The 24,442-nt window shown below is 39.9% G+C and overlaps 1 protein-coding gene across 3 annotated transcripts in view; it reads left to right on the forward strand.

Moving 5' to 3' along the window:
* VGLL4 (vestigial like family member 4) overlaps positions 1-24,442 on the forward strand; it is a 146,935-nt gene that overhangs the window by 64,292 nt on the left and 58,201 nt on the right. The window contains exon 1 of one of the 3 annotated variants that reach the window (XM_069483970.1): positions 2,920-3,415. The exons of the other annotated variants lie outside the window; for them this stretch is intronic. Within the exon in view, the coding sequence (XP_069340071.1) occupies positions 3,334-3,415 (82 nt within the window). The 5' untranslated portion in view covers positions 2,920-3,333. Of the gene's footprint in view, positions 1-2,919; positions 3,416-24,442 lie in introns of those variants that run through there. 3 annotated transcript variants of the gene reach the window in all.

Below are 24,442 nucleotides of genomic sequence, written 5' to 3' on the forward strand. Positions count from 1 at the left end.
GAATGAAGACTGTATGTGGAACATGCTGAGTATCCATAATCCAAAATCTGAAATTTTTTGAACACCGACATGCCACTCAATGGCAATGCTCATTTTGGAGCATTTTGGATTTTCAGGTTAGGGATGCTGAATTGGTAAGTATAATGCAAATATCCCAGAGTCCAAAAAAAGTCTGAAATCGGAAACACTTCTGGTTCTATGCATTTCAGATAAGGGATACTCAAATTGTAAAAGGATAGCTCAGGGTAGGGAGTAAGGAGATGGGAGCATGGGGTCCCAGGGAAGTTTCACAGGACAAGACAGGCTTGTGCCAAGTCTTGAGGAAGAATGGATGTTTGCTGAGTCTACAGGCTGGAAAAATTTTTCACGAAGAGAGGATGTGTATGCTGAGAAATGAAATAATGTGATTTGTAGAGTAACTTCAGGCAATTCAATGTACTCGAAAGGTAAGATGAAAATTTGGAGGAGTTGGGATGGAACGGCCTTAGAGCAGGTCCCCACAGGGCAGAGTCGGCTGTGGTAGGTAGCCATCCTTCAGCATAGGGCTGCTCTGTGGAAACCAGGTTTTTGGTGTTTTTTTTTTTTTTTTTTTTTGCAGATTTTGTTGCAGATTGATACTTTGTAAAATGCAATGCAACTCAATAACTAGAAATATGAAAAAATACAGCCCTCAAAATTTTTTTATTATTAAGACTTAAGACATAAAATTAGTTTGTCAAATGGCTATAAAAGTTTCTCCATATTCATTCTCAGTTTATCTGTCTCTTGGGGACCAGTAACGGCCAGTTCTTGAACCCTTCTGTGCACACTCGAGTAGCACTGTGCTAGCCTCCCAGGTCAGTGGGAAAGATCTGGCTGGGGGCTGGGAATTTTACAACAGATCATTTTAAATACAAGTCAAGCTATGCCTGTGGGACAGTGTTCACACAAATAGTTGGCACTCAGAGACTAAGAACCTCCTATTAAGTCATGCTGAGTTATTAAAGGGAAGTTACTAAATATTTTACTCATATCCTTACAATTGTATTGTTTGAATCATGTGCTTAAATCACTATGGTAAAAAAAAAAAAAAAGTCTTGTCAAAATAAGTGTCTAAAATGAAGTATCTTAAGGCAGTTTTTTTTTCCTTCCCAGGTGAAAGCAGTGGTTTTCAGCCTTGGCTGCATATTAGAATCAAGTGAGACTCTTGAGAAGCTACCTATGCTGGGTCCCACCCACTCAGATGAGTTTGAGATGCAACCCCAGCATCAGGATTTTTCAAAGCTCCTTTCTGATTCTAACACACAGCCAACTTTCTCCCATATGGGATATGCTAAAGATGCATAAAGCTTTCTGGTTGAGAATTTATGTAAAAGAATATAGTACAGTAATCGGACTCCAAAACTGTAAGTTGAATTTAAATCTGATAGCAAAAGACACTAAGTTTTTTTCAGGCCTGGTGTGGTGGCTCATGCCTGTAATCCCAGCATTTTGGGAGGCCAAGGCTACTTGAGACCCGATTTCTAAAAACAGAATAAGAAATAAAAATAAAAAAAGTTATTTTGAAGTGCATTAATTTTGTGTATGCTAAATGTTGTAAGAGTTTTCTTCTAAACCTTCCAAACAACATTATTTTAATGACAGTTAGTTATCCATATCTTTCAATATAGCTTGTTTAATATCTAGAATATGTAATGTAGCTTCAGTAAATATCCTTATAAATGAAAGCTCATGAAATCTTGATTTTTCTATTGCTTACTTCACCTGATGTCACTGAATTACTACTATTACAGCAGTGATGGCAACAATATTTGGGTGTTGTATGAATCTCCAAATAAGATTTGATTAGAACAGCTTGCCATGAACGTGCCTATTATTCCAAAGGTGGCTACTACTGGATTTTTAACATCTAATCTCTTGAAATTATTTATTCAAATATGATTTTAGAATATTTTCTAGAATATATATTTTTAGAACATTTCTTCAAATTATTTTAGAATTTTTTTTTCTATTTTTGTAATGTACTCTTCATGTGCTGAAAAGTGAACATTTAGTAATTCACTCATTCAGTAAAGAGCTTTTGGGCACCAGCTTGCCTGTGCTAGGCTTGGAGATGCAAAGTTTAAGTCCCAAGTCCTTCTAGTAAGGACTGACACAGCAGCATGCCACTAGCTTCTGATACACAGGTGGGACGGCTGTCACATGTGCAAAATGGAAATGATTTTGTTTCGTCCTCTAGTTTCAAGTAGGCTTTCAATTTTGGATATGCCATTCTTACTTGTTTAAACATCTCTCCCTCCCTTCCCTTCTTCCCTCCTTGTTTTTTTTTTTTTAAGAAAGTTAAAATATCAGGGTGGAAAAAAACACTCTAAAAGTAGTTTTACTATTTTGGGGCCACGCGCCAGCCATTTAATCCGGCTGAGCCTCAGTTTCCTCTGCTGTAGAAAAGTGGTACCATCCCTGCCTTGTCCATCTGAGTTGTTGCAGGGATTTTGAAGGAAGTTACATGTAACATAAACATCCAAAATTTAAATACACAGCTTAAGGGTAAATGGGCATTATAAAACAATCTTTAAAAGAAACAAAGAAACCATGTGTGTGTGTGTATGTGTGTGTACATATATATACATGTATGTATACACCCCCCCCAGCAAAACCCATGGCGTTTCTGAAACCCCAAAGTGAAGTTACACAAAAGTTAAACTCCACGGACGTTTGCTTCCATGATGGAGTTTTCACTTTGTACTCAGCTCCTGAAAAAGAAACTTCCTGGGTTTTCCTTTTCCTCCTACGGTTTCGCAGCGGCCGCGCCGCTTCCTGCCGGGAGCCGCCGCGCCGGGGCCCCGGGCGGCACCAGTCCCCCGCCCCAGCACGCCGCGCGGCGCAGTGAGCATGCGCGCGCCCCCTGCGGGAGGGCGCCGGCGCCGCCAGAGCGCGCGGAGCCCGCATGTCCGCGCACTCGCCTCGCAGCGGGCTGTGAGGGAAGCCAGCGAGCGCGGCTTTGTCCCGGGAAATGTGCTGCGTGTTTTCCTTTCTGACTCCTTTTTCGTTTCAAAGAGAGACTTGTAAGGACTTCTGAGACGATTTTTTAATGCTCGGTCGAGGATACAATACATATACCGTCTGCCAGTGAACCCTTGCAGGGTTTTGTGGGAGTTTGCTTTTTGTGTGTTTGTGTTCCCTTTTTTTTTTTCCCCCTTACTTTTGCATACTTTGTTTTGATCATCTGAGGCTGGGCCTCTGCCTTTGTGAAGTTGAAGAGAAGAGCCAGGCGCTACTCAGCAACAACTGATTTTTGAAATTTACTGTTTTGGGGCAAAAGCAAAGAGCTGGTTTTCTTTGCTAGCCCAATAAATGCTATTTATGAAGATGGACCTGTTGAACTACCAGTACTTGGACAAGATGAACAACAATATCGGCATTCTGTGCTATGAAGGTACATGTTCCGTTCTAGACATTTCTGCTCTTTTGCTTGTGTAACGGCCACTCCTCCTTGAGTGTTCTGATTGCCTTCTGAGCATTTTATTCTCTTTTCTTGGGACTGGAGGGTACTTTGCGAGGCAAGTGTTTATCCTGTGCTGTTTCAGTACAAAGTTTGTTTCCATCTTAGACTTCGGGGTTACGGTGGAGAGGACTGGACCAGGAGGCAGTGAAATAAAAACCATTTAAAGTTTGCTTTATGCTTGCAACATACTGACTCCTTCCATTTTTAACTCTTGAAAATTTATGTCTTTTTATTGCTCTACATAATTGCAGTAAAGGGGGAAAAGAGAAAATTTATGTCTTTTTAAATTTCCGTTTGTATTTTCTTTAGGGGAAGAACTTCTGGGACCCAAGTACAAGTTAAACATGTCCGTGTGGTTGGGGGTGGGGAGGGGCTTTGATATTTCTTTTAAAGATACCACCATCTGCAGTATTCCTGTTGTAGTCCATCAGCCCTTTGGGTTTTCATGTAAAGGGGAACAAAAAGTTACAGTGAGTTTTTGTTTTCGGGAGTGATTGTTCCGAACAATGAAGAATTTTTCTATTGAGTTGGGGGAACTGGAAGGGCACTCATGTCACAGAACACAGACCAGCTCTTTGTCTGACTTCCCATTTCCTGTACAGCTCTGAGAGAGTTCTGACATTGAGGGATGTTCCCTCCACAGTCTGGTCCCTTGTGGAAGTGATTACACAACACAACCACCAGAACGCTAAATTAAAAGGAAAGAAACAAACAAACAAACTTGCTCTGAATTCTTATTGCTTATTACTTTCCCCTAACCATGAGGTATTTCCTTACTGTCTTGTAGTGTTTCAAGCTATCTCTGGTGGACAGTAAGAGAAAAAGTTATGTCTTAATCTGTTGGAACGTTATCTACGTGCGATTTGAAAACGTGGTAATGGCCTGGGTTTGGGTGGCTGAGAGGCATCTCTAGGGGAATTCGGAGTGGCAGGAAGAGTAGTTTTTGTTGTAACCACACAAATCGAGGAGACATCTCCTTTTTGTTTCTGCAGGAACCGTTTCTGTTTTTTCTCTTATAGTGAACTGAACATTGCTCTTGAAAAAGAAAACAGTTACAGAACTTGGGAGGGTGAGCTGATTCACTTGTATTTTTCATGTAAAATTTTCAGACTGTTTCCTAATCCATTGAAAATTTACCCTTTGCCCTTCAGGGAAAAGAATATCATTCATTTTGTTTTTTATTTAACTCTATGAATAAGGATCTTGTACTTAAAGTTTTCTTTTAAAAAGGGCATTTTTTTTTTTTACTCCTACTAGTTCCAGTTATGACAGTTTTGGTAAATTGCTTTCTTTGAAACACCTCTGTTAAGTATCATCTTGCTTCCAAACTGAGTCATTTAAAAGGCAGACTTCTTTTGAAAGGTATATGTGTAAGTAACTGGGCTTGTTTCCTGTAAAATTAACATTGCAGTTTTTTAAACTTTTTTTTTTTGTGTGGGAACAAGAAATAAAAACTTTTAAGGTAATTTCTGTTGTATTGTCTCTGCCAACAAGTAATGTGATATTTTCAAAAACAAAACACAATATCAGCCTAAGAGAGGAATATAAGGATTGTTAGGAAATTGATACCAGATTAATTTTTCATGTCTCCAATTGGTGGTGGTGAGGAATAGCTTATGGAAAGCTTGTGCAGGTCAGTTTCTTGTTGTGTAGTATGTAATGTACATCTAATTTTCTTCCCTTCTTCCTCCTTATTTGAGAAGAAGTAACTTTGGTTCTGAAAGTTGAGTAGGTATATGGGATAATAAGCTAAAATCTGTTTGGTTTAAACATCTGCTCCTACTTTCCTTATTATGAAAGTTAACATTATTTTAACACCAAAATAAATACACAGGAAATGAAGAAAAGCACAGCAAAATATGAGTGGTGTTTATAGTGAGTTGTTTATGTCCCAGTGGTTTTCTCAGTGTAAACACTGCACACATCTGGTCTGAACTCCAAAGGGTGTTTTGAAAATGGGCATAAATCATACATGGGATTTTTTTTTTCTTGTTTGGTAAGAAAAGTTGTAACAGTTATGGTTCTTTTAAATTTAACATTTTGAGAATATACATTTTAAACATATCAGCTCCCCAGCATTCCAGGGAAGTTATTTGGAAAATGGAATGTACGGTTGGTAGGCAACATTTGATTTCATTTAGGGCACAGGCAAGTTCCATCCCTCTGAAGAATAAGGGACAGATTAATTTTCTGACTTTTTGGTTTTGAAAATTAAGATGTGGATGGCCAGTGAATTTGATCGTGTAGGTGAGTTACACCATATTCCTTAGTGGTATTAGACGCAGCTCTACTCTGTACAATAAACCGTGTGTCTGCACCATCTTTCTTCAGCCTGTAGCCACTTACACACAAATAGATCTTTTTAGCTAATTATTTTGTTGCATACAAGGTCTTCTGAAATCTGACTTTAAAACTGACTAGAAATTGTTTAGATGTGGACTGCCTGCTGCGTAACTGCTTCTTGGCACTTGCCTTTCCCCATAGTTGTCTGGAGGCATAATTGAAAAGAGAATCAAGGAAAAAAGTTAACCACACAAATAGCAGGTTTGGGTGGGAGCCATGGGGCCTTTTAGAGCAGGAGAAGGAGAAGATAGGCAAAGGGCCGGAAGAATCTGAGTCTGGCTAACTTCTGGAAACTACCTAATTACCTTCACTGCTGATGAGCAGATTAGCAGAACTGTGCTTGTGTTAATGTAGCTGTTCAAACCCTCATGGTTCATTGCTGCCATTCGCAGCAGTTACCACGTCATCATCCAGTTGTACCCACTGGAAGCTCAGTTTTGCCTCTGTTTCTATGAAGGGGTTATAGGGCAACCCCAGCCCTCATTTTTTCCCCTCTGAATTCCTGAGCATAGCCCACTAGAAGGATGAAAACCTGGTGTAGGCAGGGCATTCTGTCTTGGTGACCACTGCATCCCTTAGTCCTTCCAGAGCCCCTGACTGGGCTTTCAGGAGTGATTTAGAATGGAGGGTGACTCAAAAAAACAAAAAACAATTACTACAATCTCTCCAATGGCAGTTGTAGTTGCTACTGTATAATTTAGCTCTTAATTATACACTGCCTTGTATTTTCTAATTATCTAATTATTGCAGAGCTATATAGGGCCTTAAACATCATGTAATACCTTTGCCTTGTTTTTGCCAAGGAAACTGAGGCCCAGAGAGGTATAAATTGTATGTTATTCGGAAAGTTTACTTAGAAAATTTGTGTCAGAATTGAATTGAGATTAGAACCCAGTGGTTTTGAGTATTCTATGATTCTTATAATACCATACTGCCTCTCTAAAATTATTTTATGTCTTATCTCCTCGTCGGCTCCTTGATGTTAGGGATCATGCTCTCCCCTGAATACTCCCAGAGCCCCCAGCACAGGGATAACATCCTAGCTTACAGCGCAGTCAAGCCTTTCTTCTATTTATTGTCCAGAAGTCAGTTGTGGTCCAAGTTCCCAGGCTGCTGTGATGTTCAGGAAAGAGTAGGTAAGATAACTCTAGGTGACCAGCCCCGTTGGAATGTGCTCTCCCTGCTGCTCTGGCACTTAGCTGTGCTTTTTCTTTTTTCTGATTGTGCAGAGGAGGAGGCCCTGTGTAGATGCCAGTTCACAAGGAGTGAGTCCTCCGAGGGAGCAGGGGGCAGGTTAGACCACTGACAGTTCTCAAGATGGCTCAAGATGGCTGAGGGTTTTATTTACATAATTACTTGGTGCTGAAAACTTAGGTCCTAATAAATGTGCTCATGGTTGGCTGTGGCTTCAAGCTGCTGTTAGTGATACTTTAATTATAGGTTAAGAGCCATTAGTGTATAATTTGGTAGAAGAATTCTCTCCTCTTATTTAATAGTGTGATTTACGTTGGGAGAAAGTAAGAAAAATTGCATATTTAACGTGTTCCCCTCAAAGCTTAAGAGTATTCTGAGTTCTCCAAGTTTTAGAACTGTTCATTGTTTTAGAACATAGTTATCACTTGTTTCATCATGGGCTACGTTTAAATTCATTGTCTGGGATTGAAAGGAAAATGCACACAGGAGAGTTGCTGAGTTGAGTGAGACCCTGTGATCTTTTGTTTTCTGCCAGTCTCACCACCAGCAGCTTAATGGAGTCCTGCTTTCATTGTTCTTTGTCTAATGAGCTGAGAGGCATCAGGAAACTTGGAGTGTTGGGTCCTATTAAAGGTGAAAAGGCCACAGAGCAGACCTATTTTGTACCAGGCTCCTGTCCCCAACCTTGCATATCAAATGACAAGTTCTCAATCCGGGATGTATTCTGAGGTAGAACATCTGTGACTATTTTGCTGTGGATATTCATTTTACTTTAGCTTTTCACTTGTAGGAAAGAGTATCCAGTGGGTGGGGGGGGGGCGGAGAACGACAGAGAGGGAGAAAATGGGAGGAGCTTGGTTCATAAAACATGCCCAGGTGAGCCCAAGAGTTCTTCTGTGAGAGATCTGGCCAGTTTGTATTTCTAATTATAGTTTGCGGAGGGAAGGTGTGATTATACCCCTCTTCCTTCCAGCTATCCACCCTTGTTTCTCAGCCCCCTTCTGAAAGAATGATTTTACTCGGCTGTTTATCTCTTGGAGCCTGCGCTTGGCTCATGTTGGAAGGCAGATTTGTCTTCCTTCCTTCCTCCTTCCCTCTCTATTGTCTGTGTCACCTTATATTCCTCGGGTGCTCGGGTTTGTTGCTGTGAGGAAGATTAAAACATGCCATAAAGTTACAAAGAAATTCTCCTTGGCACAGGAGGAGATTCCAAACCTCTCAATATAGTTTAGTTCTGCTTGACTGTGAGGATGTTGCTGAAAACTGGATTTTGTCGTGAAGAAAATTAGATCCAGATTTAGCACTTCTGCATGTACACAAATACATAAAAACAGTCTTACCGAGGAATGTTTCTGGCAATCTCTGTGTCATCTCTAAATGTCTAACATTTATTCAGTGCCGATTTATATTTAGTGGTATTTATGTATTGCATATTTAGTTCATGGCAGCCATGTTTTTAGCCTTACTCAGCAACATAAGTTTGTAGCTCTTTTATTTTTTTAATGAACTCATGTTTCAGCCCCTCCTCCCCACTCAAAAAAACCTAACCATCGCTCTTATTTTTAAAAGCAGGGCCTGAAGATGATTTTGTTTAATACTTTCTTCATTTGTTCTCTCTCTTTTCTCTCTCTCTCTTTTCTGACTTTCCTGAATCTTACTGTTCTGCTAAGTTCTAAGGAATTATTTGTCAGTTCACTTTGCTATCTTGCCTTCTTTATTGCATTTTTTTTTCCTTTTTGTTGTTTTTTTTAGAATTTTGTAGATTGTTTTAATCTCAGGGTGTTAAATATAGGATATGTTTTAATCCTATCAATGTGAGTCACAACTAGTTGAAAGAATGTTTATTTACTCTAAATAAAATAGAAAATCTATTCTTAAAGTCCTCTTTAATTTGTTGCTATTTATAGGATATTTCCAACCTCTTTTAAATTTCACCCTTTTGTTTGCAAAGAAGTCTGTAAATGTAACAAACTGAAATATATTTAGTTAAGTGATCAGAGAAAACTCAGTACTGTCCTTTTGTTTCCCAGTATCCATTCTCTTCAGGGTTTATGGGATGCCTGCGTTTTGCTAAGGAATGTATTAGGGGTGTCTCTCTTCTCTCCCAACACTTTTTGTTATGAAATATACCATACATTCAGAAAAGTACATAAAACGTGTCATCTGTGGTTTAAAAAGTGAACAACCTTGTAAATACGGCTAGGTTGTAAATAGTAACTTGTCTCTTCCATGTTTTCTTTCTTGATCAAATCCCTCTTGACCCAAAGAGGTTATCACAATTGTAATTTGCTTGTCTGTATACCTTTACTACCTATATGTGTAATTCTAAAAAATTGGCTTAGTTTTGTTGGTTTTTTAAAAAGCCCTATATAATTGGAATTATCCCATATGTCTTCTTTTGTGTCCTTTTTTTTTAGGACACAAGAGTAGTGAAAATGTCCTATGAGGTTGTCTTTTCCACATGAAGCTAGAGTGTGGAGACTCTTGGCCGTGGAATACATACTCTGTGTCCCAGCCTCCCTTCTCATCCACCTATGGCTCCATTGTTTACTTAAACAGAGTTGATGACACTTAGGGCTCAACTTTTTTTTCAGTTAGTATTTTGTTCACATTCTTCACCACCTGTTGAAGCCCTCTCACCCTTCATACAGTGATGGAAAACTATGAGTTAGGAAAATTCTGCACTATTTTGTAGAGTGGAAAGTGGGGGACAATTCTGGGGATACATAGCTTAATTAGGGTCTGAACAGCAACTTTAGTTCTGCATTAATAAGCAATTTGCTTAAAGGCTAATACTTGTTACAAGTCAACTTTGTTGCAGTGCCAGGTTTCTTTGGATTTTAATCCAGGGACTTTTGGATACACAGAAAAAGCTTAAATTGCTCCAGTATTCAAACAATACTCTGCATTGTGTAGAGATGGCTGTTAGGGAGCAACAGATATCTAAAACAATAGTTTGCATTATGTACCATCTAAAATTATGAATGAGAAAGAATTATCCATATGCATTGTCCTTGATTTTTGTTTTATATCTGTTTTACATGAAAATAGTTGTCTGTTAATTTTTCTTAGCTAATGATTCGATTTTAATAGAGTGAATTCCAGAACTTAATGGTTTGATGCAGATGTGCTCTGCCAAGCAATCTAGCAAAGTTGTTTACACTGCCTGTAGTCCAGCTGGATAGTCTATACTTCCTTGATAATGGTTAAGGGAGCGATGAGTGCAAATTTCTGGACTGTGTTCCCTCCTTTGAAAATAAACACACCTTCCATTATGTGGCAGCATTTACTAAAGTGACAAGGGATTAATTAAAATTTTTATTTTAATGTCAACAGCTTTTTCCTTTACCCATTTTATTTCATTCTTACTATGTGTGCCCTTTTAAACTATTGTTTTCCTGATGAGCCACTGATAAACTATTGGCTGACCCCACAAAGAACCCATGTTTTATTTTCCTGCTGAAAAGTTACAACCTCGTTGCTAGTACTTAAAATCACCCATGAGAGTGATTCAGGGTGCTTTTTAAGGGGTATTTAACAGCACTTGTACCAGGCTTTAAGTTCTTTTGAGTAGAGGGTAAAAGGGATGGAAAATAGTAGTCATTCTCAGTATAAAACCCATGTAAAGTTTTCTAGCATAGCTCTGCTAAATTCAAAATTGGGGGCGGTTAACACCACTTTCTGGAGACCAGGATAGGAACCTTCTTTCCATTAGAGGCTTCATACCGATGAAAGATGACTGACATTGGTAGGGGAAGAGGTGACATAAAGTTCCAGAACAAACAGTGTACATCAAGTATCACTCTTGACGTTAGATACATTTAAAAATATATGTGTGTGTACTGTACTTGGTTCTATATCTTTTCCTATGGAGAGAATGTAAGAGGGCCTTATAGAACTAGAAGAATCCTTGCGCATCCTCTAAGGAGAAAATAGAGGAGCCACCACGTCGTCTTGCTCTGCTGCCTGCACACTCTTCTGAATCCACCTCCATCCTATTTCCCTTCTCTCAGGGTAGGGGGAGGTCAGTGAAAGGCTAATTCCTCTGTTGGTGGTCACAGTCCCAGCCCTTCTGGCCTCAGGGACTTAACAGTGATCTGTTTCTTTTCTGATTTCCCCTTCTTCCCCTCCTGGTTCTTTCTCTTCACCGTGTGCTTAGACACAGGTCTCTCCCAATCTGGAAACTAAACAAACCCTTCCTTAAACCTTGTGTTCCTTTCCAGCTATTAGATTGTCTTTTTCCTTGCTCTCCAACTTACCGGAAGAAGGCAGCCAGTCACCTCCACTTGCTTCCTGCCCACCCCCCCTCAGTCTGCTGTCATCTGGTTTCTGCTTCCACAACTCCACCGAGATTGTTCTGGACAAGGTCACTAAACGATGTCCTGGTGCGAGTTCATTAGACATGGCTTAGTCCTTACCTTAGTTGATCTCTTCCTGCCATCTGGTGCGGACTCTTTCGAATTCCTAAAATTCTTACCTCCTTTGGCTCTCATGCTTACTGAGTACCCACTCCCCTGAGAGCTAGGTGCTGGTGAGCAGCATCACTCCTGAGGGGCTCAGTGGAGCTCCTGGTGGGGGGGCGGGCAAAGACGTGAGCCAGGCTGATAAGCATGAAGAACAAACTGTTGTTGAAGTTTGAGAACAGATGGGAAGGGACTAAGATGACGTAGAAGTAGGACAGGATGTGAATGTGTGGCACTGGCTTAGGCAGGAGATGGTCATTATGGTGGCGGTCACGGAGGAAAGTAGTGGGTAGGTGTATGGATACTTAGAAAAGTGATGGGGCTTGGTGACGGACTGAGCAGGGGGAAGGACATAGGGAGGGAGAAGACATAGCAGACGTTGGGGGTGCCTCCCAGCTCCCCAGCTTGCACAGGCGGACAGAGGGTGCTGCCTTCTGCAGATTCGGGAAACACAGGAAGAGGCCTGGGTTCTGGGGTGAGACCGTGGGTTTACCTGCAGATATATTGAGTTTAAGGACCTTTGAGATTTCAAAGAAGAGGTAAGTATTAGAAAGTTGGGTGTCAGAGGAGCTCAGAGGAGAGGCCACTGCTGGGATACTATAATTTGGAATAGAGAATAAATGAATGAAGCTTTGAGCAAAAATGGTCACCTAGGAGCAAAGGCCAGAATAAGTTGAAGAGGTCCTGGAAACTCATCATCTCTTAGTTAGGTCTCCATTAATTTTCCTCTTTATTGCTAAAATAATGCCATAGCTGATCCCTGCTCCTAATCTCATCCCCTTCTAGGCCTTCATCCATAGAATTGCCAGAGTGTCCTTTCTGTTTACTGCCGTGGCGTCTCCGGCCAACTTTCCCTCCCCCACACCCTGCAGTCCAGATGTGTCAAACTGCTTCCTGCGTGAGCCACTGCTGCTCTCTGAAATCACCCTGCCCCTTTCTTTTGGCTCCTATTCATCCCTCAAGGCAGGGGCTTCCACTAGAAAGTGACCCCCACACCCTACCTTCCTGGGGGGCTGGGTGTTTGTATTTTCATGTTATCATACTTCTGCCATAGAATTTATCTTGCTGTGTTGTAAACTCACCTTTCTACCTGACTCCGGTTTCTGGGAGGGCTAGGATGTTTGTCTTGCATCTCCCCATTCTTAGCACCAAGCACATGGTGTCTGCTTGTGAATGAATCTACTCCAGTGTCTTTTCATTAAAAATAAGGAAACATTGAAATTGTGTGATTCACCCAAGGATACTCGGTTAGTTGGTGATACAAGTGAGTTTCTTACCTTTTAGATGTTCTTAGAGGAAAGAAAGATAGCTGGGAAATGGAGGGATATCAATGAGAGGAGAAGAAAGGAAGAAAAGACCCTTTCTCAGTTTCTGTAGAACATCTGAAGCGGGCTTGTTGATTGGGAATAGCTGCCTGTGCTCCTCTTGCTTTATGGTTAGTTCCTGGATTTCGGATAGTCTTATTAAGTGAACTCACCGGTCATGGGAAAATACTTAAGACCCATTATGTGCCAGGCACAGATTCATGTGCTGGGGATAGAGCTGCCCACAAAACAGACGGCAAGATCCCTGACCTGATGGATCGTTCTAGCAGGGAAGGGCAGACCGTGAACAGGTAAAGAAGATGACTATGAAAAGTTATCACCGTTTGATGTCTGTCAGCTGGTTTGCTGTTTAGACTAGCTCTATGCAAACTTGTAAAGTATGCTTTTATTTTTAAACTTTAGAATATAAGTTTGAGCAGATGATTTGTTTCCCCCATGGACTTGTGACAGATTTAAAAGTATATAAAAGAAACTTTGAGAAAATTCCTTTGGAATCTTAGAATATGGGATCTTTTACTTGGATTGTTACCTGTGGCCTGAGAGTCAGAGTCAGACTGTCATTCCATTGTATCTGTCTACTCTAGCGGGAGCTAGCATTTCTTGAAGTATTACTAACTTTTACAAAATTTTTTATTTTTTGTTTTTTCTTTTTGAAGTATTACTAACTTAAAAAAGATTAAATGGTTCATTTGGGTTCTAATAGGAATAAAATATCTTTAGAATTACAAAATCCAGTGAATTTAAAAAGGCTTAAGAAATGGATAGATTAGTTTTATGTTCTTAAATAACTCTGATCAGACCTTAACAAATACTGTCCTGAATAGAGATACTACAACAACTCAGAGGGATTTTCTGATTATGAGCGCTGACTTTATGCTAATAGAGAGTATTTGGTGAGGGCTAGATAAAATGCAAACCTTGGGCTTCAACTGGGGTTTTCCATCTGTTCACTTTTCTTCTTTCTTTCTTTTATTTTTATTGAGGCACAATTATTTATGGTGAAATCATAAGGGTATGGCTTCATGAATTTTTTCCCTTATTTTTTTCCAAAACAAATCAGATTGACTTAGAATTTTAAGAGTTTATCACACATACAAAAGGAGAGAGTTTGCTTACTGGGAGACCTCAAACCAAAAAGTGGCACAAAGTCTCACTTTTAAGCAGTTACAGCACAATTTATAGAGCATAAAGGAGGAATGATTTTTACCATTTTCATGCATGGCTGTCATATATTCTTTTTTAAGGCAAACAGCTGTTCAAGCTGATCCATCCTTAGCTGATCCATCCATGTTGTTGTTGTAGTTTGTTCCTTTGTATTGTTGTCATAAAGTCCATTGTGTGAGTATATCACAATTTGATTATTTATTCTAAGGTTGATGGATATTTAAGTTGTTTCCAGTTTTTGACTATTAGGAATAAAGTTGCTTTGAACATTTTCTTTTTTTTTTTTTTTTTGAGACAGAGTCTCACTCTGTTGCCCAGGCTAGAGTGAGTGCCGTGGCGTCAGCCTAGCTCACAGCAACCTCAAACTCCTGAGCTCAAGCGATCCTCCTGTCTCAGCCTCCCAAGTAGCTGGGACTACAGGCATGTGCCACCATGCCCGGCTAATTTTTTCTATATATATTTTTAGCTGTCTATATAATTTCTTTCTATTTTTAGTAGAGATGGGGTCTCGCTCTTGCTCAGGCTGGTCTCGAACTCCTGAGCTCAAACGATCCGCCCACCTCGGCCTCCCAGAGTGCTAGGATTACAGGCGTGAGCCACCACGCCTGGCCTGAACATTTTCTTATTGTAATAAAACATACACAACATAAAATGTATTATTTTAACCATTTTTATGTGTACAGTTCAGTGGCATTAAGTACATTCACTTTGTTGTACAATCTCTGCACATTTTTATACATGATTTTTGTGGACATATACACGCATTTTATTTGAATAAATATTTATGAGTCAAATTGCTGGATTATTGGGAGTGTTTAATTTTTTTTTAAGAAATTGCCCAACTGTTTTCCAGAGCGGTTGTACCATCTCACTCTCCCAGCAGCCGTGTGTGTATAAGGATTCTAGGAACTCTACATCTTGACCAATACTGGGTGTTGCCAGTGTCTTAAATTTTAGCCCTGCTGGGGATGTATGGACATTGTTAGGTGTTGCTCATTGTCAACGTATAATTCATTACTTATTAGGGCACCTATTATGATGCTGAGGATTGGTACTATGCGAAAAAAGATACTCTTTACTTTTGGCAAGTTACTGTCTAAATTAGAGGTTAGAATGTGTATATTTCTTGCCTAATTTCAGGGCAGAGGTAGTGATTTCAGTATTGTCAAAGGAGAGGTTGTTTTTCCAAATGGGTCAATCTAAGCCATGGAAACCAGCAGGCAGCCAGATTGAGGGATGTGAAAAAGCACCAACGTGGCATAGAGGACTCTTTTTTGGGAACACTTTCCTTTAGTATAGTGGTGCTTTGCTTTATTTCTTATTTGGTAGTGATTCATCCAACCACTGGCCTGTTAAAATAAAGCTCAAGGATTAAGCTCTCTTAGCTCCAGTTTGATTTATTTTCTGGTTTGCCTACCATTCTCTCCTTAGGTTCTTTTAATTTTCCCCCATTTGGAATGCCTTTCCTGCTCCTTTCTAGCTACATGAATTCTGTGTATAATTCAGGTGTGGCCCAATCTCCCTTTATGAAACTTTGCCTGAAACATTTTATAGGCAGCAATTAGACTTTCACCCTTTTTTCTTTTACATATATATTTTGAGAAGAATATCTCTTCTTATTTGGCTGCTTTTATTTCTTTGCGAGAATACCAAAGGAGTGCAGATCATTGTAGAATATTTAGAAAACAGACATACGTAAAGAATAGGTAAAGATTGGCCACACCCCTGAAACAACCATTATTGCACGAATTATTTCACTCTTTTCTTCTGAGTGTTTATAATTTAACACAAATCATAGTGTGTTTAAGTTTTTATATTCTTAATTTTCTTTTATTCAATATTGGGAGAATTCGCTTTGGTTTTAAAATTCTACAAAAATAATCATCAATGTCTGTATACTGTTCTTGTAGTTATGACATCATTTATCCAAATATCTCTCTGTAGTTGGTCACTAAGTGTATATCCTGTATTTTGAAGGTCTTGATAGGTTTTGGAAGGGCCCGTTTTATTGCACTCTAACCAGCGTGCGTTTCCTCAAATCTTTGGCAATTGTCTGGTTCAGTGATCTCTCATTGTTTAAATTTGAACTTACTAACAGTGAGGTTGATTGATTTTTAAAAACAAAATGGAATCCTTGTTGCAAGGGTTGATTTTTTTTTTTTTTTTTTTGATGCTCACTAGCTTTTCACATTTGGAAAAACATTTTTGAAATTTTTAATCAATTGATTTTTCTACTTGACATATTATAATTGTTATAATTTGATGTTTCAATACACATCTATGTTGTATAATGATCCAGTCAGTGTAATTAGTACATCCTTCACCTCATGCATTCATCATTTCTTTGTGGTGAGAACCATCAAAAGCCTCTCTTCTAGCTACTTTATAATATACATTATTTTACTGTTAACTACAGTCATCCTATTTTGTGTAACAGAATACCAGAATTTATTCTTCCTAATTGTAACTTTTGTACTTTAACGTTTTAAACCTCTGAAAACTTCAATGCCTAGCAGATGCTTTGTCCTCTTTCAATGCGTGAGGTACTTATAGCATCCTCTTTTGAATTGCTATTCATTTGGCAGTTATATCACCTTGTATTTTATTACCTTTAATGTAAATGAAGTATGACTGATTAAAAGCAAATAAATGTTACAACTTACACATCTAAATAAGTGTTCAAACTTGTCTTTAAATAGTTGCCTTGCCAGGTGTGGTGGTGCGTGCCTGTAGTCCCAGCTGCTTGGGAGGCTGAGGTGGGAGGATCCCTTGAGCCCAGGTGTTCAAGGCTGCAGGGTGCAATGATTGCACCTGTGAATAGCCACTGCCTTTCAGCCTGTGCAACATAGCAAGACCCTGTCTCTAAAAATTAAAAAAAAAAAAAAGTTTGCCTTGGAAATTTATACATTTAACCTAACACTGTGATGAGCTCATTCTCAGAACATTGTTGGTTTTTTAAACGTTGGCCAGTAATTTAAACAAAACATATATGCATATCAAACACTTATAAAGTACTTTGCCAAATACAGTTCAATATGTATACTTATAAAATGAAGAACTAGTTTTCCTATGTCATTCTGAAGCCAATTCTACAAGTGGAGTTAGAAAAATATCTTTTAATTAGTGGTAATGTTCTTTGGAATAAGTAGGTTCAAGGTATTCTAGAATGACTGCTTTGAAAATGACAACATTCATTTGCATGTTTACTGAAAAATTAAAAAATCCAATTTCACAGCCCCCCCATACAGAATCACCCCCTCTAAAGTATAGATTACGTGAGGGCAAGGCGTCTGCCACCTCTTGTGTACCCCTCTGACAGAGGCACTTTGCATTGTACTGTGCATGTGGCAGGCACTAAGTAATGTGTAATATTTGAGATCTGGAGCCCTTGTTTTAGAGGGATGAGGCAATTTTGTCGTCATACTCGGAAGACTGAACCGTCTCTGGCTTTGCCTTTATTCTGTTCAACTGTGCATACTCATTTACGTCCCACAGAGCAGTTGGCTGTCTGGAAAGTTCCCTTTGTGAGTGATATAAATGCTACCTGTTTTGTCTCTGAGTGATTTTCTGTAGAATGAATGCGCCATTCCCACTGAAGAGACAGGATAACCATAGCTCATACCTACCACAGTGGTGTTGAGAGCTCAGTTTGGGAAATAATCATGGCACCTTCAAATATTTATTACTGACTTTAAAGGTTTTGAAATCTCCAGCTGTGCCGGATCTTATGTGTCATGAGAAAAAAATAAAATAACTAGTTCCTGCCCTTCCCAGGGCTTATATTTTAAGTAACAAGAGGAGAATGAGAGACACTTGGATGCATAGACACCCACACAGGTGTTCATTTTGTTTTGACTTTGTGTCCTGTGTTTGCGTGCATGTATTTTTTTCCCCCAGTTTATATCTTTGGATTTGGAAGAATTTCCCTTCCATATGTGATTCATCTTCCATATTTGGTTCCATTGCAGCTGTGACAATTGCTCAGTTCTCACAGTGCCCAGGGCTCGTTGAGAGTCTTGGAAAGGTTGAGAGCCGTCATTTCCACTCTCCCCCACATTGGCTGTGTTTCTGCTGTGGCTTTTAAAAGATGATAGCTTTTTTAAAAAATAGTATTTTAACAGCTTTGCTGAGAAATAATTCATATAACATGCAATTCATTCAAAGTATACAATTCAGTAGTTTTTAGTATGTTCATAGTGTTGTACAACCATCACCACGATCTAAGTTTAGAGCATTTTCATCACCCACAGAAGAAACTGTGTACCCATTAGCATTCACTCTCCACTGTCCTCTCCTCCCAAGTACCTAGTAACTGCTGATCTATTCTCTGTCTTCATATATTTGCTTATTCTGGACATTTCATATAGGTGAAATCATGCAATAGTTGGTCTTTTGTTAATTCATTCCTTTTTTTTGCTGAACAATAGTCCCTTGTATAGCTATACCACATTTTACTTATGCAAAAAATAATGTGTTTTAATAGGCGGTGCTAGCTCCTGGATAAAGGTAAATCCCATGTGCAGTTGAGCAGTAATACAGACTACAATGCCTTCTTCACTCCAGCTATGAAAAAGCAAGAGAAAAATAAGCCATTTTGTTTGCAAACTTGCACTTGAACCCCCAGCAAAAATGTCACAATCCCAACCCTATGGTATAACCCCTCTGGAACAATAGCATGGTTTATTCTTAGTATCAGAGTGGCCTTTTCTGTTCTGTGATCTCTGTCTAATTTCAGATGGAGATACATCTATATAAATAAAATTTGGCATTTTCAAACCTGTACTTTGAAAGACTTCAGAACTGAATGTCATTCAACCTAAACCATAATGGATTATAATAAACTAAGTGTTCTATAGTTTTGTTCTCAGTTGTCATAGAACCAGGTAAGATGGACTGCCAAATGCCAGCAATACTACTTAGGAGGACTACTCACAGGATTTAAAAGAAATGGACTCCCATAGATGAATTATCCGACACAAATGGTAACATCTAGTTACCATGAGTGATGCATTCTGTCATGAAGTAGTACTTGAAAAAGAAAGAGCCTCTGTCACACTATTGAATTTTTGGAGAGAGAAACCTTTAGAAGCTTGTGTATGATTCTGGACATGTTAATTATTTTATTTCTTGTTTTGTAAATATTTTGTAAATATTCATGAAATGAAGTGAGATGTTTTAAGAGGCAGATCCACTAAAGAGCATTCTGGTCTCTCTCTGTCTCCTCTGTCTGTCATGCTGGGCTGTTCTTACTCCATCCTTCAGTTACCTGCTGTGGCATCTAGAGAGTGATCATGGTGGCTTTGTGGTGGTTTAATCATGAGCTAGCTGGGAGACCATTTTCCTTCTGAGCAAGTTGAGACTAGTTTCTGTAGTTAAAGTGTTAGTTTCTCTTTGTTCCCTTCCTTCTCCCATTTTTCTAGACTATGAGAAGTTTACAAACTTGTTAGTTATGGGCTCTATCTTGTGGGTCTAGTGCAAAGCTTATGGGGAATGAGTTTTGTTGTGCAAAAGACATATAAGAAATATATGGCAGTACATGTCTTCAAGAAATACAAGGCAGCAGATAGTAGAGCCATTTTCCATATGGGGAAACTGAGGCACCATAGGGGTGGGGAAATCACTTAACTAAAGTTCTGAGTGCTAAAGAGGTGAACATTTTAAAAAAATTACTTAGAGAAATACACCACTGTTTGAAAATAGAGGTGATCTCTCTTAAAGGAGGAGGTCTTTAGCTATTTCACATTTTATTGTTGGCTGGAGGTAACCAGGACTGCCTAAATCTTGCTCTCTGAAACTCAGTTCATCAGGCATTTCCTGAGTGGATATGACCCATATAGTCACATCGTCAATTCTCTCTTCTTTCACATTACTGCCAAATTGTCCCTTAGAATGTTTAATGCCATATTGGCCAATCATAGTAGTACTCAGCTGTCAGAGTGGAAAAGGCTAGTGAGAATATACACACTAGTATGCATAGAACCTCCTGGGGGCATGCTAGCAGTGGCCTGATCATAGCTCACTGTAACCTCCAATTCTTGGGCTCAAGCAATCCTCCTGCCTCGGCCTCCTGAGTAGCTATCGGCATACAGCACCATGCCAGACTAATTTTTTCATTTTTTGTAGAGACAGTGTCTTGCTATGTTGCCCAGGCAGGTCTCGAATTCCTGGCCTTGAGCAGTCCTCCCGCCTTGGCCTCCCAAAGTGCTGGGATTACAGGTGTGAGCCACTGCACACTGCCAGAATATACATTCTCAATAAGTCTCTCAGGTGATTCTAATATAGACGGTCCAGGAACCACACTTTGAAAACACGTGGAGCAGTGAACAGGAGCAGCTGAATGAAAAACAGTAAGGGAAATTTCCACGGATTGATGAAAATAAATTGAGGACCACTTTGGCTTTACTAGGAGCTCAGTAGAGCATTTAAATCTTGATCAGATTTAACCAAAAGTTAATTTATTCCCAAATTTCCAGAAATACATTTGTCACATGAAGACCGTTGAACCTGGACAATCATAGAAATATCCATCAATACCAACTTACAGAAAATCTGAGATAAAGAGTATACAGTTGACCCTCGAACCACATGGGTTTGAACCATGTGGGTCCACTTATATGTGGATTTTTTTCAACTAAGTGGATGGAAAATACACTATTTGCAGGGTGCAAAACTGGCATATACAGAGGGCTGACTTTTCCAACACTTGGGTTCTGCAGGTGGACTGCAGGACTTGAGCATGTGCAGAGTTTGGTGTATGCCGGGGTCGGGGGTCCTGTGACCAGTCCCCCGCTGTATACTGAGGGACGACTGTAATTTCTCTTCAGTGCACAATACCTACTTGTAACACTTTGCTGAAAATAGAATCCTTTGCTGCTTCTATTCCATAGGCCCTTTCTTCTGTTCCTTCCAGCAAGTTGGCGGAGCCTTGACATTATCCCGGGGGGGTGATCTGTTGTCTCAGTGAGGGGACTTTATTATGTGTGGGTTAATGTGGAAGTTCGGATTTGGATATGTATGGGATGACGTCACTTTCTCCACTGTGGATTCAGCCAACCTTGGGATCCATAATATGTCTAACACGAGAATCTTCAGTACGCAGCCATCCACCTTTGACAAGAAAGGTTAATAGGAGGTATTTAAGATGTTTACTGAAATACCAAGTGTTTAAGTAAATGGGTCATCCCAAGTTGGAACAGCCCAGTGTAAAGAAGAAAATGCAGGAGTCTTTTCAGGCTTTAGTTCTCAGTCCAGCAGATGGGAACCTCTCAATTACATGAGCTCACATCTGTCTCTCTGATTTGCTGGGGTTTGTGCCGTAGTGTGCTGTGGAATTGTTGGTTATATAATCCCTAGAAAGCATGATTGAAGTGAGATTGACAAAGAGCTATACCCTGAAGGTTAATGACACAGAGAGAATGGGGCCTGGAGAACTAATCGTAAAGTATAAATGTCAGTGGTTGCAAACCACTCATCCATTTAATTTGCTAGAAGTTAATATAGTCTAGTAGACCGCAAATTAAAACGTTTCAGTTTTACTTTATTTCCTCATTAGTCTAATTCCCATTGACCTTGCGTCAAGGCTGAAACAGTTTGGGAGCCTGCTAGCATGGGAGCAGTTTTAACAATCATTGTCAGCATGGCTTTAAAGAAAATGGCTGGCATCTATTAATCGTGTGATGCTGTATTTCTTTATTTTGTAAAACCACTCAAATAAGGCTTTGAGAACATGGATTGAATTTCTGAAGTACCAGAACATCTATGGTGAACATCACCGTTATTTTTCATCCAGGAGTTTGCAACCCAGGTCTGTGTGGTGGATATTTAGCACTGGCTGGGGCCTCAGCAGAGGCTGGCCTATCAAGAAACAGGATGGAAAGATAATGGCTTTTAGAAGAACATTTGTAATCAAATTCACATGCCTTGTGAAAGAGGTAAGAATGAGGGTTATGTTTTGTGTAAAGATCTTTTGTTCCTAAGTCTGAAGGCTGTAGAGAACTGTAATGATAGATTTGAATCAAAAGACCACTCACAGAATAGGAGAACATTTCTGCAAATTGTGTATCTGAAAAGAGACTAGTAATCAGAATATGTAAAGAACTCTTATAACTGAACAATACAAAGACACATAATGCAGTTTAAAAAATCGGTAATGGGGTTTGAATAGACATTTCTCTAAAGAAGATGTACAAACGACCAATGCATGCATGAAAAAATGCTTAGCATCTTCAATCATTAGGAAAGTGCAAATCAAAACCACAGTGAGATCCACCTAGTAAAACAGCTGAAATAAAAAAGAAAGACAATAACAAGTGTTGGTGAGGATGTGGAGAAATTGGAACCCTCATTCGCTACTGGTGGAATTGTAAAATGGTGCAGCTACTTTGGAAAATAGTTTCGCGGTTGCTCAAAATGTTAAACATAGAGTTCCACTCCTAGGTACATACCCAACAGAATTTAAAATATTCCTGTAAAAATTTGTCCACAAAATGTCCATAGCAGCATTATTTGTAATAGCCAAAAAGTAGAATCAATCCAAATATCTACCCACTGATGAATGAGGGTAAATAAAATGTGATATATCCGTTACAATGGAATATTATTTGGCAGTATGAAGGAATGTACTATTGATACATGTTACAACGTGGATGGACCTTGAAAACATTATGCCGAGTGAAAGGAACAGATACAAAAGACACACAATTATTAGTGATCCTATTTTTATGAAAAGTCCAGAGCCGACAAATCTATAGAGACAGAAAGTAGATGAGTAGTTGCCAGGCTGAGAGAGGGGAACATGGGGAGTGCCTCTTAATGGGTATAGGCTTCTTTTTGGGGTGTTGGAATGCTCTAAAATTAGACTGTGGTGATTGTTGTACAACCCTATGAATATACAAAAACACGTATTGGACACTTTAAGTGGGTGAATTATATGGTATGTGAAATATATCTTGATGAAGCTATTGTAAAATTTGGAGATTTGATGTGGAGAATATTGTTATTCAATTCATTCGATTCTTTGCAAAGTTCTTTCTATGTGTGTATGTATCTGCTTACATTTAAATATTTAGCGAAATATTATTAGCTCAATTATAAACCTTAGGAATGGCACCTGTAGGTCATTCAGAGACTATTTGAATGCCAGGCTTTGCATTTGGTGCTGGGGGCATTCCCTGCTGAGCCCGTAACCACAGTGGCTCTTCTCAGAGAGCTCACAGACTGGTCTTGTTATTTCCTAGCCCTCTTATGAGAAACAAACGGCCATGATCTATGTTGAAATTAAGATAATCTCTACAGAGAATAAGCTGTGTGGGGCCGAGAAGTTGTGGACTAGAGTGAGGAGAGAAGGAGGGGGTAGAATTCCAGGTAGAGGTGATCCTCTAGGGCCAGTGCACAGGGATGGCCAAGTTCGGGTGTGAATTTGTTGCTTTTCAGCTTGCATGTTGTCATTGGCTCCTAACAGTCTGCCATGTGAAGTCCCAACTATTTAGCATGGCTCCGTAGAAAAGGCAGCCCCCGACTTTCCACATAGAAGAGTGCTAGAGGTGGCAAGTCTGATTAGAAGTGGGCACAAGCCAGGATTTTATGCATAATGACTGTTTATTTGAGGGGACCTTGGGGGTGCTAAAGCCATCAGATGACCAATGCCTGCCCCATCGCTAGCCCTGCGTTAACGGGCCTTCTTCTGCCTTGCCTGCTGCCTCTTTCTCTTTTTTTTGCCTCCTCATCAGAGGTAACTTGCTGCTTTTTCACCTTTGTCCCATGGACTCCAGTGGCTCGGGGGTGCCAGGCTGTTTCCCACTATGCTGCACCAGCCGTTTCTTTGGCTTGTGGGATTTTGTTCACTGGCAAACTCCTGTGCACCCTTCACGATACCTGCTCTGCTCTGCTCTGCTCTGCTCTGCTGGAGGTGTGGTCCCCGTAGGCAGACCTGGGTGCACATCCAGGCTTTCCTATTTCCCGGCCATGGGACCTCAGGCAAGTTGCTGAGCCACTTTTTGCCTCCATTTCCTCCTCTGTAAAATGAAACTAATGATGGCCCCTACCTCAGAGGTAGTTGGGAGGATGAATTAACGTACCTAAAGCTTTTAGGACATCTCCTGCACCAAGCACAGGCTTCTCCCAGCCTGATTATTAATTCAGGCAGAGTGGGCGGCTCCCTCTGCACTTGTGTGTGTTCCACTACCAACAGTCAGTTACAGGGGGAATCCTGTCAGTTCCCTGAAAAGTCTCCAGTATGGCCAGAACTGTACATAATAAGATTGTTCCAGGTGTTAAAGTCATCCCAGGGAGTCTGTTTTAGAAAGGAGATTAGGTTTAATGACTTAAGGGACCCTTATAATGTAAAGTCTTTACTGCCTAAAGGGGCCTCTGCTGAAGTGCTGTGTGTGTGGGTGGGAGGGCGGGGCCCACGGGTGGATGGAGTGAAAGGGGAATGTTGTATGATCACAAATCAGCCTGCTCTCCCCCTC

This window comes from Eulemur rufifrons, chromosome 10 (genome assembly GCF_041146395.1).
Source record: "Eulemur rufifrons isolate Redbay chromosome 10, OSU_ERuf_1, whole genome shotgun sequence".
Classification (NCBI taxonomy): domain Eukaryota; kingdom Metazoa; phylum Chordata; class Mammalia; order Primates; family Lemuridae; genus Eulemur; species Eulemur rufifrons.